Source organism: Euwallacea fornicatus, chromosome 23, assembly GCF_040115645.1.
Source record: "Euwallacea fornicatus isolate EFF26 chromosome 23, ASM4011564v1, whole genome shotgun sequence".
NCBI classification, from domain to species: domain Eukaryota; kingdom Metazoa; phylum Arthropoda; class Insecta; order Coleoptera; family Curculionidae; genus Euwallacea; species Euwallacea fornicatus.
Genome location: NC_089563.1, coordinates 2,469,474 through 2,489,543, shown reverse-complemented (window position 1 = coordinate 2,489,543; position 20,070 = coordinate 2,469,474). Strand labels below are relative to the sequence as shown.

The following is a 20,070-nucleotide window of genomic DNA, read 5'->3' as shown; positions in this document are numbered from 1 at the left end:
TGCATAATAAGGGTTTCATAACATAAATAAAAAGATATTAATTATTATTTATACACCAAGAGGAGACGAAGTTATTTTGAGACAAAGCTCCTATATTTTCTAACTTATTTAGTTCCAGTAGGCGACTTATTAAAGTAATAAATTGTACTTTAGAAAAATTATTTATTTTGCGTTAAATTTACTTCAAATGCCTACTTACGTCGCCATGATAGTTGCTTTAAATTCCTAGAATAAACAATTCTGCCAATTAAGTCAAATCAACTTGTCAATGTCAAAGTGGCAAATTTCATTTGAACGAACTGCTATGTTGTTTTGTGTTAGTGTTGTGCATAAGAAAAAGAATAAATGCATAGGCAAAACTGCTGAAAAAAGCGTAAAAATCATATTCTTTAATAAAAGTTTTTAAACTGGACAGTGGTACAGCAGAATAGACAAAGGTCAAGTACAAATCAAAGAATAATAAGTTCAATATTGCACCACCAAAAATAGAATTATCAAAGATCGAGCAACGTCACACGATTCGTCATCGCCGGCCTCTGCATTCATCAGGTGATTGGTTGCACATGCGCTGTCAGAGACCGCCAGCATGGAAGGAATTTCAAATTTTCGTCATTCAGCCGGTTGTCGCGTGGATAGTGGAAGCGAAGTGCTGCAACGATGCCGTCAGAGAAAATAGAGAAAAGTACGAATTTGGTACTGAAAAAGCTAAACATCATGGAGCAGAATAATTCACAAGCGGAATTGGTGCGCGAAAGTGAGGAGAACGGCGACCACGAACGTTCCTGGCGCGATGTTAGATTCAAGGAATGGATTTCGGTGTCCGTATTGTGTTACGTAAATTTGATTAATTACATGGATAGATTCACCGTTGCAGGTAAGACCTACCAATAGGCCATCTAATTATAAGGCCAAGTTAAGTTATGGAAACTTTGGGCCGGTTTTGTGGAGCCATTCAGGCGCAAAAAATCGGCAAAAAGTTTCAAGAATTTGAAGAATTCAGAACAACTCTTTATAGCACTTTATGGGCTTATATGGGGAAATATATTGGTGATGTTGAGACGTTGAGAGCTCATGTCATTATTTTTACAGAAGTTTTATTAGATTAAAATTTTCTCACCGACAAGCCCCCCCTATGTTATAATTACAGGTAAAGGGTTGTGGAACCTATGCCTATATTTTTACATTATAAAATCAACCCCAACATACATTCTTCCCCTAGTTAGAGTGTACCATAATAGCTATAGTTTTCAAAATGAACATCTAATATGCAAAGAAGAAAATTACCTATGACAATACCTAGTTGCATTTTCTATGTGATTCACATTATTTCTAAACTTGAGATAGGTATTTTGGGAGGACTTGGGAAAACTCAAGCAGAAACAAGTTTTTTTGAGTTTATTCAGTTAGGCGATTTAAACCTATAAATTTCAAGCTGGTTTAGAAGAATCTTATTATCATTACAGTCAGAAGCTTTAGATTGTAGAAAAAAATGTACCTTTTTCTAATCTACTTAGTAAAATGATAAGTAAAGCCTCTCCAGGAAAACAAATTAGAAGTGGTAAAACTGAATTTTAAATTTATTTATTTATCCATCAGCTGCAGGATATAAGGAAATCCCAACGTCTCTCATAATCGTAGCATAAATTTTTCTCTTAAACAATAATTTTAACAAAATAATAATAACTGAATGAATTTGTACAAAACTAAAAAAATTGGTATCTACAAGGGGTCCTAGCAGGGAGAGAACAGTCTCAAATTTTAAGGTTCCCCTGTGTTGCTCGAAAATTCCAAAATATCTACTGGGTTTATGTAATTTTTCTTTAGAATCCAATAGTGTAGTTTCGATTATAATGAAGTAACATACAACAAAAGGGGGATAATGTAAAATCCCTCATAAAAATCAAAGAAATTGCCATTTTATAATTGATTTTTTCCAGATTTTTTTTCTTTTCCATAAGCAAGAATTAATATGTTATTGTCTCAAATATGCATATCAATTGTGCAATAAAATAATATACGATGTATATTGTATATAATTTTATTTCATGCGACCGCCTAATAATCTGTGAACTCAATATTTGTCTACATTTGTCACTGTGATTCAATCAAACCACAATGAGATATTTATTCAAACGTCCCATATCAATTGCATTTGCTGTTTAAATAAATAAATAAATATTCAAGTGTTCACATGCCAAAATGTGAATATTGCGATGTCTCAAATTATCTTTATGTTAAAACGAGAGTACGTTGTTATTACGTATGTGGAAAAATGTTTAAGATAATAGTGGTAGAAACGATTGCCATTTTCGAACGATAGATCCCCTAATCGAATTCGTAAAGGTTGTTTAGCAACATTACAGTATCGTGCTGTAATAACAATTTACTATATATAGGATCGAAGACTGTAATGTTCGATTTACCGACCGTAATCAGCATAGAGTAAACAGATCTATCTGCAAATATCAAATTCAATGAACGGTGCAATATTTATTCTGGTCGTAGTCTGATCGATAATATGAATTGTCCATTAGGATGCAGGTCTGGGTATTCAAAAAAAGTTAAGAGCCCTTAAATGAATGTTACTATGCACCTGCTTCCAACGAAGGATGATAATCACCCTTTACAAAGTACCTTCCTAGACAGCTGCACTTCTGGCTATGCGGTTAACCAATGAAAAAAATTTATTTATTTATTTATTTATATTGTACTCTCATGCCTTAAAATTGCGGTTCCGCCACTGATTATCAGGGCAATCCCATTCATCCTTTTCACACCGGGGGCTTCCCGATAATTTCAGGGATAATATATTCATGGAGGCGTCCCGCTACGTTTTTAATAAGTGTGCTCATGTGTGTGTAAAACAGATTATCTTCAGCCTTATTATGTGAACGATCGTTTATTACGGAGATTTTAATATCGGGATGCATATGGTCGGCTACCATTGGGGTTGTCACGGCTCTCTGGTATTAAGGGGATTAATCTTACTTAACGGATTTAACAAGGGATTTGGTTTATTGTCAGATGAGCCGTAAGCACAGGATGGGTATCATAAGTTTGGGGAACGCTCACGGTGGCGAAGTTTTGTGTCGCTCAACACCACGTAAGTAAGTCAAGTGCGTGGATAATACCTCGAGTATTACGCGATCTTATCTTATCAATCGTAGAATAATGTAATTCGAAATTATTTGTAAATACGTGAAGATGACTTTTTTTTACGTCACAGTTTAGTGTCGCCTGATTCGATTGCTCAACTTGGTTAATGATTTATTACTTATCTTTGAGCTATCGAATGGGATTTGTTCAACATTCGGAACATTGAATACCTCCATCAATACCCATCGAAAAATCAGATCTGGTCAACAAATTCGTACTATGAAGTATGTTGAGTTAAGTCAACACATATTTGCCGACGACATACAAAAAGTATTTGTTTGCAGAGTCGCACCAAAGGTATATTTTTTCTAAATTTGCGCATTCTTCTTTACACAACAAACTTAAAATGAGCTTTAATGGACCCTTGACTAGTTAAAAATGAGGTGCTAGCCAAAGTCGTGTGTAGTTGAAAGTATTTCATTTTGGTGGCGGGAACCCTTGCGTCGGTAGTTACACTGCATCAATTTAATCGTTTTACTGGAGTCATCATTGCGCCCTTCAATACTTTTAAAAATAACTTGTCTCCGTGTAAAAAAAAATTTAATCCATTTTTTCCAATGCCAAAATCATCATTGATACTTAAAAATAAATAAAACCTCTTCCCTTTTTCGCCACATCTCTCACCTGATCGAAATATCCACTCGGACCTATAATCGATCGATTCCTTAACACCCGAGCAATTAGTGTATTACAAGCAGAAATTCTCCGGAAAGTCCCTCAATTCGTGCAAAACCACTGCATCTGACATAAGGTCAGTTGTCTTGACCAATAAACGACTGCCACTTCCACTCCAGATTAATTGACAATGCAGAATAGACTTATCGGACAAGTGCACGGTTAGCGCTAATAGTGTTAATTATTATAGATTCTGAATGTACCCAAGCGTGTACTAACAGTTGGAAGCTCATTGCTGATTCATTATATGAGTAATTACTAATGTTACGTAGGTGCAAGTAGTGCTTGTAGGAGATGTGTTTACCTCAGAAATTTATCTTAGACGTTAAATTCATAATTAGCTGAAAATAATCGTTTCGGTCATTCCTCGAAAAGTTTTTTAATGAATTTCCTCGAGAACTGCCGTATATCAATAGAGGCGGCAGCATTGCGGACGATCTGACAGTTACCTTTATTAGCTGCTAAATTTGTGGCCTGTTCTAATTGGAGGCAGTCGAAACAAAGCAAAAAACGTGACGTTGACAGAGCTGCGTTCTTCTTCCCGCATTACGTCATCAGAATGTGAAAATCCCGGTACCGTCGAGTGTCCAGTAGTGTAGGTAAATAACGAGAGCAACGTCTTACCCGGCGTTTTTACCGGATTCGAGCGAATTGACGATTTAACTCACAGGTAAATTAAATCCGGAATATTATTTCGTTTCCATTTGTCCACCGAATTATGTTGAATAACGCTAACGACAGGTTGAAAACTATTTTCATATGATGTAATTACTTCATCGTAAATTTCGTTGTGTACCTCGCGTATAGCTGCAATTCAGCAACTCATCAGGTTAAGACATACCTTGCGTTATGTGCGAAAAGAGTTTAACAACTTTCCGTCGCGTTCGACAGTTGCAGGGAAATGTTCACGGATTTTTCGTAATAGAATGAGTAAACTTGGGAATTTCGTCGATCACCTGGTCCAGACGAAAAATCAGCGATTTAAAATTTTCGTCGGATAATTTAATCGCGATTAAATTTCTTTCAACGTCTACGAATCAAATATTGCACAAATGTATCGCAAATATGTACGTAGAATTTAATTCTGGGAATTCGCCTCCGGACATAATTCGTGGATGGAAAATTGTAGGTAATTTTAGACCAACACGCGTTCGGCATTCTGTATCATCCCAAGTTGCATTTATGCATTTTACACTACAATTAACCGATTATTTTTGACGATTTAACATTAGGAACACACACCAAATAACGCATCCTTCGAATAATCCACTGAATAATAGTTAAAACAGATACTCCATAGAGACGCAGTGGATCTTCGCTATGCACGAGGATATCTGTCGTAAGATTACATCTATAATGGTTTACGTCAGTATAATACGGAATAAATCTCGGCGTTATGGTCACCATCCGAAAGATATAGTTAATGTAGTTAAACAAATTACTTTTACATCGGACATATTGCGCTAAAGTTTACAATAGATTATTTTTGTTAAGTCCAATGTGTGCTAATTTTGAATGGTATCATGTTTCAACATTTAAATACTTCGAAAATACGTGTTTACATCAAATCATAGAACCATATGTGGGAGGTTATCCGTAGTTCATTGCCAAGGCCAGGCTCGACAACAAAATAATTTCAAATGTCCCACGTTTTAAGCCCATTTTCTCCCATATTCAAGTCGCGTTTTCAATATGCTCTGTAACGAACCGGTCCATATACGCGTTTAAACTTTAAAGATTCCTCTCAGGATTCTTCCTCCGAAGATTTATTACCTTTTAGTTCTTTCGCTATGCTCACGTCACGTTTTTTAATCTCCTTTAAGCCTGTTAATTCTATGGTGGGCGGAGATTATGCCTCGTCTTATTAGCGCGTTATCGAGGAGCATCAGGGTCATAGGTGGAGGATAATGTCGTCGGAGAGGTAATTCGAGGGGGAAGTTTCTGCGAGGAGGAGGGATGTTATTGTTCTGCGAATTATTGTTAATTTCTTCTAGAGCAGGAACTTGTGTATTACGTCATTGTCCCATCTTCGGCCGCCCGGCCCTTTTGTCTCGGTTATTCTCGCAGTTGTTTCGGCCTAATCATTGAAAGGGATTAATTGCCCAAATCGACAGTTAATATGATTAACGAGTGAAATCCATTAAATACGCTGTACACATACATATCTAGCTTTCTTGGATAAACACCGTGTCGGGTGAGCGGAGCTACCCATCACCGTCATTGACACTTCAAATAGGGTCGTCATTGATAAATAGTTTAATGTTTCCATTCCGAGCACATGTTTCTGGCTTTCCAAACCTCGTTGCTTGTAGAGTTACGTTTTTACTGCTTCCTCTAAATAATTAAATTCACGTTAATTATTGTCGGTTTCTTCGAACCAATTTACTACTTGCAACTACCGAATTTCTCAACGAATCCGGAAGCACTGGGGTGCTTGGTAGAGGCCGCGATTCGCGTTTGAAGGCGTGAAATTTCACAGCCCTCAACCTCAGCTCTGTTGCCCATTCAATGCCCCCCCGCGCGCATTTTTGTTTCGCATGCACTTTTGTTCTCACATATATATATATTATATATATATATATATTTAAACATGTTCTATTCAAGGCCCTAAGTGGAACAGATTTATTCAAGTCATGAAGTCATTTAGATTCTCGATTACACTGGCCGCACCGGCCATTATTATTGTAAGCTTGAGTGCGGGCTTTACGAATCGTTTTTCTGCTTTTCAACGCAAAAGCCAAACCGGCAAGTTTGGACTCGTAGAAGGCCATTGTTTTTATAATTGTTCTTGTTGTTGTTGAGCGTTGAAGAATTATGTGTTTAGTTGCACTGTGTGTTGTGTGAGAAAATACGCGAGTTTCACCACACGGGAGAATTACCTAATAAAAGAACAATGAAATTTACATAAAAACGATCGAACACTTCGATTTTTGCTCAGGCTCGTTCAATTCCATCATAAAAAAAAAAACGCCAGGTAGAGGTTGGATCCGTTTGAATGAACACCCTGCATATCTTTTTTATTGATGGTTAAACGGAGCTTTATCGTTTCTTGATAATAGCTCGCTTTTACCAAATCAATAGTGTCAGGATTTTTTTAGTCAAAAAGACTATAAGAAATTGCGTCTTCTGTTCGTCGTTTGGACTGAGGTATTCTAAGGGTCACCTCAAGATTATGGCAAAACTCGGCTCGGGTCAGTTTCGGAACCTCCAATTCTATATTCTATATACATTCGTTATATTTAATATCGTCTAAGTTGTCTGGTTAAATCGTCCCTCCAATTCCGCCCATTTGCCTGAAAATAGCGTACCTTCGCAAAATTGTCAAGATTATTAAGTAGTAGCTAGTTTCTCGGCATATCTTCATCCCTTTTAGCCACGGACGTCCTCTCTCCCGTTTAATTTAAAGAAACATCGACCAAACGTCATCATAAAAAAAAAACCGAACGGAACTTCAACTAAATTTTCATCAAAAACCTCCGCACATCTCCGTTGAAATTTATCGGAAAAACTTGCGCTCATTCCTGGAACTTTTTCCGTATAATCGCTGAGGCCTACTTGGTCCCCAGAGGCTCTTTTGTCAGTCGAGAACAACACGGATTCGTACTTTGTGCCCTATTTGGCTTTTTGTCCCCCGCCATAGACTTGTCATTGTTGATGAGGAAATGCGAGACATGCACCCGGAAAATCACCCTACAATATTACCGGTACGAGGCACTTTCATGGAAATTCCTGATAGTTTTGACGTGCGGTAATTGAGGTCTCTGCAACACAACACTTGCCTCTTCAGGGACCGCTTCTAAGGGGCGAAATTATGATTATTCCATGAACCGGAGCTGCCCCGCAAAAAAGCCAATCTACCCGAACGACCCTCCAAGGGCCACGATGATCTAGATGTTTTTTCTTCGGGGCAAACACAAAGCCAGTTTATATCGTGGGGGCGTCGTCCCCTCAAAGGATGAGCCGTCGCGACGGCAGATGGTTGTTTCATCCATATTTTTGGCGGACGTCACGTGCCCAATTTTTCACACCCCTTTGTGCAGCCGGTGGTTCCGAATTAACGGCGCAAACATAAAATCTCTCGAAAGTCTGCAAATCTTCGTAATTCACCCGGAATTGGGCAGCTACCCTCAGTAACTTCTCGGGGTGGAGTGTTCCCAGGTGTTACACGACAAAAGAGCGAGTTTTCACGGTGTAGTTCCACGGTTGGGGACCGATCTAAAATGAAAATTATGACGACAAGCAACACGTAATGTGAAAGTTAAAGCGGTTTATTCACGTGATTGTTTTATGGAGTCGTTGGCGATCATGCGAGGGGTTTCAACTCAAGTTGGTACCTTTGATGGACAGGAAATAACAGTAAATTAATTATTCGATTTTAAATCTCCGTTTAAGCATTAAACGTGCGTTTCAATAAAATGAAAAAACCTGTCAAGTTTCCTTTAAAAGTTTACAAGTTTCACCAATGAAGTGAGTGTTCTTGTCGAGATAAACCTAGTCATTCAAACTAACTGCCTTCTTTGCATGTTGCGTTGTTTGAATTGCAGGTTTAATTTTTAAGATAAATGACTGTATTTACATCGTTAACATCGGTTTATGTAAAAATCCTATATTACTACGTGTGGTTGCTCTAGATAATTCATGGAAAACTAAATATCCTCAACACCTAGGCAAATATTGCACCAGGTGAGGAGGTTCTAGAACAAACTGAAAAAGGCACGTATGTGGAACGCGATTTTAACGATTGCAGAAAACAGTGTCATTGTAACGGGTGGTCATTAAAAAAGAGGCTCCCGGTATACGGTAAACCGTAAACGTAGAGCGTTGCTTAAGCCATTTGCCTCTTGCTGTCGCACATCCGAGCTGGAACTAGGTAACAGATGAACCTATCCCGGACGTGCCTCTAACATTTCAACGCCTTTGTTGGTTTTTTTCTCAACGATAACCCTTCACAATATTTAACACGGCTTAAGTACGTTGCGTTAGCGCTAGTTCAGCTTAGGAGGTGGTATTAACAAAGTTCAATAACTGATTATTTATTAACTAACAACAATGGAGGCCTCTATGTTTGAAACGAAGGAAATCGATGTTGATCTGTCCGATGCTAATAGTTAATAAATCCAAATGATTTCTAAAATACTTGTAGTTTGCTATGCAATATAAGCCAAGCAGACTGCCATTATTTTCTGACACCGAGTCCGTGCCAAAGCTGCTATTTCCGGATGAACTAAACGAGCACCGCAGCTGTGACATAACCTGTACGAGTGCGCGTTCTCGAAGATTTATAATAATTTCCAGTGTTTGTTTATTTACCAGCACAATTAATTGTATGGCTGGGAATAGCGGTGAATTCTCTTTACCAGAGTGATTTAACGCAATCGAGGATTTTTCTTAAATCTCGGCAACGCTGCTTCGCAATCCCGCACCTGAGCAACGACGCTACGCTTACGCATCAACCGAACTGCCGTTTGACAAAAGGCCGTTGCGGCGTTGCCGCTTTTGTAAAATGATATTTTTTTTTTACTGGAGCGTACTTTAACGGTGAAACGAATTTTCATTTCTTGATAAGCAACCCCACCGGTAGCGGCAATAGTTGTTTTACGATCGTTTTAGATGCACTAATGTGGGGCCGCCCATTTAGTCTTTCAGAGATAGGAATCTAAATGGAATTTCGTAGTCATCCTCGGCCATAGGTACACCCAAACAACATCTAAACATTGGATCGGATCAAACAGGGCTATTTACATATTCGAGTGAGTTACATGTTTCTTGTATTAAATTACGTAATTGCCTTAATGTTTGTATAAATGTGAATTGCGTTTTCGTGGTTTTTCATATTGGTCGGGAAGGAGTTCACGTAGACCACTACCAAGGAAAGATTCCCGACCTTCGATAAATTCGCAATTTCATTACGGATGACAAATATTGTAGGCAAAAAGACAATGCAATTAAGTAGAGTTAAATTGATCATTGGAATTTTCACTACACCTGATATTCAATTAAGGTCATTTTAATTATTGGTATAATCAAGCTTCGTAGGTTCGATATTTTTATTTTTGTTAATCGTTTGACTTTTGACACGGATACTTGGAGTTTGACCTTTTCGGTTTCTACGGCACGGAAAAAGCTGGACCGGTAAAGCCGGGCGCGAACCACACTGATTTGATGTGACGTCCTTCCATTATCTACGAAACTGGTTACCCTCTTTTTTGCCTCGGAAAGTGAAGGTGGTGGAGGCGAAGCTTCGGCGAAGCCGGCGAGACGTGCACTTAACTGACGTAAAAATGAATACATTTCGAGTCTCCGATTATTTACCTGAGACGGCTGACAATCGCCCCACATCGGGCTCAAAAATTTAAGGTCTCGCTCGACTTTTTGAAAATTCATAACGATTTCGTACGTGTTTTCTTTCTACGCTCTCCCGCCTCCTCTCAGATCTCTTTCATATTTCCCCCCCGTCCGGCGCTCCTCATAAGAAACGATTTATTAGCAATTTCGAGATTCCCCTCAGTAATGCGCGTTTCTCTTCTATGTGACACCCGAAAAACCACTTAAAACGGTCTATTTTAAGCCGAAATACAGTCGACGTTTATTTCAATCTGCCTTATCTGCTTTTAATTTTCAAAGTGTCGCAGGACCGTTTAGAAAGAAAATAGATCGATCCGAGGAGTATCATATTTTAGGCTGGAAAGCTGGAAAACGTTAGCCAGCTTAATGTCTGGCTGTCAAACTGCAGGCAAGAATAGATGTTGGAACATTCGTAACAATTATTTAGTTCCTACCTCAACTTCATTACAAAAATCCCTGCGATAGTAATAACTTCAACGTATCCGCGGACATACAAACGTTTATGTAATAAATGCGCAATCTACTTAGTCCGGCACGTCAGTAATGCTATGTATTATGTCCTTTCGTGGAAACCTCTAATCACATGGTCAGATATGAATTGCCGGTTGTGACACGACCTGAGGAGAGCCCGTAATTTTCTTCGAAATTATTTTGCCGAGCTTTGTTTATCAATCTGCAGTCATATTTCATGTTAAAAATATGTAGGTTTCGATATGGACAAAGAGACCAATCGATTTATCTTATGAGGTCAATTGAGAACCGAGCAAATAAGGACGAGGTAAGACGCGAGTGGGGTAAAGCTGGTGCAACGTGAATTTTTCACTTATTTTAGATCAAAAAATGCGTGGACGACCCGTTAAAATTACGCTGAATGGTCACCTCGTCGAGGGAGGAGTTTGACCAAACCGCGAGTTAAGCCGTTACGAATTAAAAAGACAAGCAATTGAACGTGGGCATCAGCGCCCTCTGTGTTACGCATTAAATTTACAGGGACCTGCAAAGATAAACCCTGTGCCGGTCAGCGTTTGTTCATATTTTGCTGGACGCCGCAGATTACCAATTTTTCCTCAATCCAAATGCCTGTTGTGGGTGTTCGATCGTGTGACGTTGTTGCTTCCATCGATGTAGGACCTTGTGTAATGGGTTAAAAATCGATTCGCAACGTCGCACAATTCCCAATTTCCGCAAATAGGCCTTCTGTTTAACTGATAGGAACAAAAGTCAATGTATAATTAATTAAAATATCGTGCGATTTTTGCATAACCCACCGTGATCACCCGAGCTTCAGTGGCCAATGGAGGCGAGCCAATAGTTTGCCGTCCAGTCGCGTGAATGTAATCGGGTATATCTATGCTAATTTGACGCCAGGTTAGATAAAGTTCATTTTATGTGTTTTAATGCTAATAGGAGCTATAAGATTAGTGTAGGTATTGATGGTTTCCTGTCCGCGGGATCTCACCGCGGAGTCAATACAATTAGACGATTTCGTTGACGCCAGCAACGCGGGTTCTTGACAAAATGGTGGAGGAGCCGATCGATTTTCTTTCGGTTAAAACTTCGGGAATAATTGACCGCCAGGGCTAAACCTCTCATCATCAATTTTTCAGGCCTGGCGCGAATCGAGCCTCTGAATAAAGGATCGGTTTCTCGCGCCCGGGAAAAAATTTCGCCCAAATTCGCCGTCGCAAGCTTCTGCTAGTTGAAGTTCCATTTTTAAGCTAAATTAATTAAGTCCGTTTCTCCGAATCAATAGGCCACCCTAGGCTAAGAATTGTTGGCACTGTACCTAGCGCAATTTTCCCGACAAAAATCATTGTCGCAGTATTTCGTACACACACATCTGTTCGAGGATTTCCGTGGGGAAATAGTTTGTGCTGCAACCGATGCGAATGCAATGGCATTCAATCGAACGAGGAATTCAGGATAAAAAAAACGTGAGATGCCCGCCAAGGAAGAAAACGAAATAAAATCTACAAATACGTATCGGTATTTTGCTGGCAAACGTTGTTGATATGCACGTAGCAGCTTTTCTGCCCGAGAGATTTGCATTCCAGTGTGTCGAGGAAACGTTGCTGAAATTATTGTAAATTATGAAAATAGCCCAAAAATCAGTACAGTTGAGAATTTGCAATAGTCGATACTGTTGTTTCTAAAACGGGCCCGCAAAAGGTTTAGAGATTTGGAAATAGTCATTCCCGACTTGCAGCCCAAGTTTCCGAAAGTGTTATGGCAATTGTGCCAATAAACTTACCGAATTTCAGAACGTGTTCATTAAAAGAAAACCAGAGGGCAGTAAGTTGCCATCAGGAGGTTTAAAGGGAATCCAACAGAACAAAATCGCCTTCGCCCAGAACCAGATGTGTTCAATATGAAACGATAAACTTACGAAATATAATTTTAATTATTCGGTTGGATCCAACGGAGCAGCGACAAAGCACGACTGCTTGAGACGCGCCGTGAGAAGATCAAATTCATTTGAAGAGGTTAAGAAAAGTGGGTTCGGTTTTTGTGACGATCACAGGACTGTTCAAAAGTTTGAGAGCACCCCTCGTAGATTCCGTCTGCACCACTCGGACTATCTTGTAACGTCCTTTTGTTTTCTATTTCTGTCAAGACCGGGCGTCAGATATAGCCGTCCTCGTTCTCGTCACGCGATTGGCGCCTCGATCTTCACCCAGAACGCACTTACCGGGGCTGCATAATGTATGCGCAAACCTGATCTGGGCTTCTTTCCATAAGAGTCAAAAACGAACTTGCCATTGTTACCTTCTTTTTCTACCTTTTCCTGCCTCACCTTCACGCCTTAACATCACTTTGACACGTGGAATAAATAGCCCCATTTCACATGTTGCATGTCCGATGTCTCTACCATCTATTTCTCTAGTTTGAGTCATCATTATCCTTTGCTGCGCAGACGGGCACTATGTTAACGTCGCGAAAAATGCATGAATGCTCGAACCGGCTTATGAAAACCTCACTGGCATGAACAAAATGTAAATTCGCTTTCAGAAGGTTGATGGGCGTGGTGATGAGTTATTATTCGCAGTTGTGGAACCGTTAAAAAGAATTGGAGAAACAGTGCGTCATGGAGTGGTTTCTTTGGTTTTGGAAGGAAAATCATTTTTGATCAATCGTTCATTGCACGTGAAAGTTGCTCTGCGTCTGAGCTTTCCTCGTGAAACGTTTTCGTTAAAAGCACGATTTATGTCCAGCTATAGTCCCGGGTAACTCAGTCAATCAAATTAAATTAATCGAATAAAGGACGCGCTTTTGAAAGCAAATTATCCTCATTAAAATGTCGTTAATGGAATTATTCTTTATCAAAAATGTTAATCCGTCCAAGGAACACCCATAAACCAACAGAAATCCGCACCAAGACCGTTTGAAGACGTATCTTTCCTAAAGTTTATAGCCGCCTCGAAGGCAGGTTTACAAAGCTGCGACAGGCGTATGCATACCTCCCATGAAATTAATTTCCATTGCACCTAAGGAGAAGGTAAAGACGAACCATCCATTATTATTACCTTATCAAAGGCCTCATTAACTTATATCCACTGGTGATTTATTTGTTTTTCTTGCCGCAAGTCTTCCAATAAGAGTAATCAGTGCCATTGTGGGAGGATAAAGAGGCTTTGAGCTTCTTAATAATATATAAAAATGCACGTTAAAAAGGATAGACGAATCGTCGGAGTCAACTTTATGCCCAAGCGAAGTTTGTCCCCCTCTCAGGATCATCTTGCTTTGTTACAAACACTTTTGCTGTCTTGTGAGTTATATGAGGATTGTAAATCATGAGGTAATAACTTCGTGCATTGTGGAATAATCATAGTATTGTGCAATACTTACCTGATAACCTAGTTATTTGAGCAACTCGATGTTGCCCCGCTAATTCTGAATTGGCCCGTACGCTGGGTTGCCTATGCTAGCGAACAATTGTAAATAGAATTGGCGACGTTTACCCGGTTTACCGAAATGTCGGGCGATGAACGGCTGGCAATCAATGCAAACATTTTAGCTATTTATATTAATTTTTACCACATGGGATTGTCCGTTTAACCCACCGTCCATTGTCGGCATTCGAAGACCACCGTTGTCAATTTTCATTAAGCGTAAAACATCCGTTAGTAAAATCGCACAGTATAACAACGTAGTTCTATCGTGTGTCGTTCCGACACACAACAAGTGGCAAATTCTTCTTTTTGCATGAATTAAACGGGCGAACAAATATTGCTGGGTCATTAAACTGTTTTATTTATTTAGTTCCAATGTCAAGATCATTCCATGTTGCAGATTATGATCAATATCATCACGGTGACGTCACGGATTTACCGTTAGAGCACGAGCAAGAACAGTAGTCTACACGATTAAAAAACCGCATGTACGTCTGCGTTTATTTTTAGACAATTGTTATTAATTAGAAATCGAATGCGTTTGTTACTCTTTATGAATATCCGTTATAAATTATGATTTAACAGTTTCCCAATGATGAATGGGTCATTCTTCTGATCATGACTGCGTATGCGCGGATTTGAAAAAGAGATTTTAATGAGAGTTATCAATTGACTTGTCACCGAGACTAGAACGGCACCGCGTCTCTTCCTATGGTTTTGCCTCGTTAAGTTTAAGTCCCGCGTGTGAAGGGAATGTGATAGTTTGCGAATTATCGGGATTTACACGTAATTGATTGTGCAACACCCGGGAAAGCTACAGGTCTCCATCGTAATCATCAAATTAATTCTCTCAGTAAGCGTTTTGCACTGAAGATGAAGATAATTAAAAACAATATATGTGCGATGGGGTGCACAGGGTGGGGCAGCAAGAGCGCCTCGGGGTACTACGTCCTTATTAATAATTTGATCGAAAATTGTTTTTAGAGGTGTATGTAGGACCTTACAGGGCACATTTTAAAAATATTTTCATTCATACGGGGTGTATATAAAAAAAGATACATCTCAAACATATGTTTTTTTTTTTTTTTAGTGGACCACCCTATATTTTATTACATATTTGGAATTATGAGGGGAAAATAGTACGAGTTTGTATAACGCACATTGGGTCTGAAACAATCGCTCCTCGAGAAATTTTTGAAAATGTAAAAGTGCAAGAGTTAAGAAAATTTTACTTTGCTAGGTGAACTGAGCTACTTAGCTATTATTTTTTTACTACTTAAGTACAAACTAATCCTAAACTGCAGGAGGTAGTTCTACACATCAAATGGTACCAAAAACGTACGGTAGGAAATTTTTGAAAAATCTGCCCACTTTGAGGCAATATAATTTATTTTATTTATTTTTTTTTTTGAATTTGCGTTTTGTGATCTAAACGCTCACGTAACTTCCCTTGCATTGCTGCTACAAAAACTCCAATAATACCGTTGGAAGCCACTCAAATTCCCTATTTTAAGCAACTGTTCCGAGTTCGTTTCGCTTGTACTTTGCTGACTTCTCAGAGGCCCGAACGTAACGTAAAACTTTTATTTCCTCGTTACTGAACCTGCAATTGTCCATTCCTCCCAAAGGTTGCCCACCTTCTGCCGCTTCGTACCTCACGAAAAACACCTACAGCCAAGTGCCTTTCCGCCGTGGCAACGTTCCTCGGGTTCGCCTTACTTTTAAAAGAGTGAGGTGCCGAGAGCCACGTGCCCGAAGAAGAACTGTAATTACGAAAAATTTGCGGTACCCTAGAAACGCGTGTACGCAAAGATAATGTGGACACAGTTGAAGAATTTGGACAAAAAATACGTGAAGGTCGCCTCCGAATGGGCGAGGGAGGAAGAGAGGTCGGTCGCGCCGTCCGGACCGTTTTTCGCAGGTGCAGGTTGTGTTCGTGGCAACAAGGAGGGCATTTTCAGCAATATTTATAACGTGTAGTGTTTTCTTTAAAACGTTTTTAAATGTTTATAAATACGGTTTTTCTCCGTGCAAATGGTTTTCAACAACTCACATCTTCACTACTTTAAAAGTGAGGTGAACACAGGAAACGGTTCCAAGGTGGAAAGGTGCTTGGTCGCAGATATTTTTCATGAAACGTGAAATGGTATAAGACAGGGAATATTTTGGAGCAAAGGACGATTGGAAAAAAGTCAGCAACTTTGTTGCTGCCCTCACTTTGCCGTTACTGCAAAAAAGGCTTTGCCACGGCCCATCCTTCAAAGAGCTGTGGCTCTTCTGGAACGTGTTTTCGAGCATATGTCTATAAGCATTTTTTTCGTATTTTCGACCGTACAATCCACCGTGTCTTTTTGGCCCGCTAACTTGCGGACACCCCGTACACCGCAATAATCGGGTGGTACCGATAGGAGGGGAGTGCATGTGACGTGGTGGGAGGAAATCTGTGCCACCAGACGAAACTGTTGTTTCACGAAAACCTACATGCGCATGTAATGATTAATTTTACTTGTGTCTCTCTCTGCGCTGTGGGTGAGCGAACGGAAATTCGCCCCTCTCACTCTCAGTCCTGGAATAAGTAATTATTGTCGTTTGAAGTCGTCAGATATCTATTTAATAATTGATATTTATGTGAAAAAAAGTATTGAGTTCCTTGGTTAAAAAAAAAAAACAAGCGGGGGCATTTGCTGAAAAAGCTTGAAGACTTTCACCCCAAAGGCCTCATCAATCTTGGGATATGTCCGTATCACTGGCGCCGAAACCTAATTCCGCATTCCATACATAAACATACGCAACTATCGCCATTTTACTTTCTTATCAGGGAAACTTCATCTGCTTACTTAGGTGAACGATCGGACTCGGGGGAGGGTTCAGCCCCCTTATAAAGAAAATTTGATTGCCTTGTCTGCAAGTTTTATCGTTTCTTGAGCGAGTGGGCCCAATGCACACACTCACACACACACACACGGGCTTTTTTCATATGCGAGCCATAATCGGCCTCATAAATATTTAACAGGATATTGAAAAGCTGCGGCTTACATTGACACGTATAATATGCATGTGGATTTGAAGTACGTTCACAATTGCAGGACTGTTGAATTCAGATTGTAATTCTATACGTTCAAATAACTCCAAGCAATTACCTGCCACCTTTCCTCGCAACACATGAAAACTTAAACAAGCAGTCATCATCCAATTACCGAGGATCGTTCCATCCAAACAGAAAGCTGCATAAAACGAGCTTAAAAGAATAGCAAGTTTGTTTCATGCATAACCCATAAACTTCTTAAGCTGAGACCGTTGAAAAGTCGGATGGGGCCGGGATGGATTCTTCGGCAGCCCACAGTGATTTTAAATAAACGGCAAAGAAGATGGTGTTTGCGGATTATAAATAAATCATGCCGCCCATTCGGGCCTCACTTGCTAATTGGTTTCTTTGAGTCTGGTGGTGGCTGAGAATGTCTAAATCCAAAGGCAACAAACACACGTACTTTCTCTCGAATCTGAGAATTAACTGCCCAAAATGTTGATTACTCCTTGTATTTCACAACGTCATAGATCGAAAACCTATTAGGTAACGCTTCTATTTGATTCGGCCCCCCTTTCTCTTCCGTTCCGAAATAAAAGTCCGTTTTATAGTGATATAAACGACTCGATGTCGAAATCAACTGCCCAAATAAACCGGTGACAAGAGCCAAAAACTTCCCCGACAATGGAATTTAATTAAAAGTTTAAATTGGAGAAAAATGGAAACAGCGAGTCGTGTAGATGATGTGCTGGAAACGAGACTGTCATACGCATACTTGGAAAAGGACGTGAGGGTTTCTGTTTGCTGGGACCTCTAACAGCCACTTTGGGCTAAAGCTTATCGACTCCGAATTGATGGTGAAATTAGCGCAAACACAGTTCGAGTGACGATACTGCGCGACATAGAGAAGAGAAACACCCCGTATAAATGGTTTTGTTTAAATCGTTTTTGGTGTGCGTGTTCATGCATGGGAACGCGAAAGACGACTACATTTTCAGCCATATTTGTCATTGTATGTACGAGTTATCGGGAACTTCAGTTTTTTCCCTATAAAAATTAAAATAATATTAAATATGTGTATTACACATATACAGGGTGGTTCGATAAGAGCGCCTCGGACGATTACGGCTGTATCAATGGTTTTGATGAAGAATTGTTTTTACCCTTATAGGTACGACCTTATAAGGCACATTTTAAAAATATTGTCACTTGTACGGGGTGAGCAAAAGAAAAGATACAACGCAAACTTGCGGTTTTTTAAATCCGACACCTTATATTTTTTTAAATATTTGAAATTAGAAGAAAAAAATGGTAGAAGTTTGTACAGCAATCAATAAGTCTAAAACAAATACTTCTTGAGCAAATTCAAGAAATGCAAGGGTCAAGGACAAAAAAAATTCTACGTTAAATGAATGAATTAATTATCGCTTTTTGACCGGTACGTCTCAACAACAGATACTTCTTCAAGTTGGAAATAGTTCTCTTGAAATTTTATATACAGGGTGAGCAAAAACACTGATTACATCTTACCTACGATTTAGAACATCTTGCTTATTTCAAATGTGGAATGTACACCTTTTTATGTATTCATTTGTATCACTATTTAATGCTCCTTCAAGTGGTACCAATATGTCCTACACCCATCTGCAACCGTTTCTCATAAAAAGAGGTTTTATTTCATTTTAAATAACAACAAAAACGTTTCACAATTTTTCAAAATATCAATAGTTTTTTTTGCGCGCCCCGTATAAATGACAATATTTTTCAAATGTGCCTTATAAGGTCGCACCTATAAGTGGAAAAACAATTTTTCACCAAAACCATTAATAAAGCCGTAATCGTCCGAGGCGGCCTTATTGGACCACCCTATATATATATATTAAATAATATATCAACAATAAGATTGCAAAATATCATTTACTGGTGAATGGTGTGGTCAGCAAGTGGTTTCAGATTAACCAAATATGTCTAGACACAGAACGCATCGAAATTTTCATCAATTGAACGAGTTGGAGAGGGGTCAAACGGTGGGTCTACGAGAGGCTGGTCGGTCACTTGAGGAAATCGCCAGTAGATTCAACCGTAGTGTAAACACTAATGCGAGATGTTGTCAATTTTTCCATTCCAAGAAAAGCAAACGGGCAGAAGGAGAGATACTGGACGATCCCGAAGAACTGCAGAATGCCATGGTCGCCGTCTTCGAATTATGGCCTTAAAAGATAGGTTCGTCTCGTCGAGGATGCTGGCTGGATCAGTGGTTTGCTGAGTGTGGAAGACCCACTGGGGGGATTCGAACCGTTCATCGCCGAAGTTTCCGACCGATTTCCCCATCTTGTGTTACCTCTCATCTTAAATCACCGTCAAAGTCGACTGCAGTGGTCCACAAAGACTCATACATCGGAATCTGGATAACACCGTATTTAACGATTAATCCACGTTCTGTTTGGGTATGCATGATGGTCGGTCAAGAGTAAGAAGACGGGATGGTCAGTTTAAAACACAGAGGTCTGTCCATCATACTGCTGGGGTAATGGATAGGCGTGCTACTGCATGTGGGAGCGGGCCACCTTTACTTTTCATTAGGGTACATCCAAGAATCTCTGGAATCCCATATCGTGTTTTATCTGGAAACTCTTGCTAATCCAGTTTTCCATCAAGACAATGCACGACCACATGTTGCTGAAGTGACTATGGCCTTCTCTCGGCAAAACACAATTAATTTGCTGCTTTGGTCACATCGATCTCCAGACCTCTCACCGATTGGACATGTGTGGGATATTGCAGGTAGAAGGTTGCATAATTTACCCCATCCCCAACAAACCGAACGGCGCTATGCCATGCTGTCCAGTTAGCCTGGAATGAGATCCCCCAAGAGGACATCAATCGCCTTAGTAGGTCCGTGCCTAGACGCGTACGGGGGTGTGGAAGGCACCGCTGAAGACCGGCGAATTATTATTATTTCTTTGTTTTTAACAATTA

General features: G+C 39.7%; 1 protein-coding gene across 3 annotated transcripts in view; it reads left to right on the top strand.

Moving 5' to 3' along the window:
- The first annotated feature begins 278 nt into the window (after positions 1 to 278).
- Positions 279 to 20,070, top strand: part of spin (Protein spinster) — a 36,884-nt gene continuing 17,092 nt past the window's right edge. For all 3 annotated transcript variants that reach the window (XM_066295665.1, XM_066295664.1, XM_066295663.1), the window contains exon 1: positions 279 to 874. In XM_066295665.1, the coding sequence (XP_066151762.1) occupies positions 658 to 874 (217 nt within the window). In that variant the 5' untranslated portion in view covers positions 279 to 657. The remainder of the gene's footprint in view (positions 875 to 20,070) is intronic.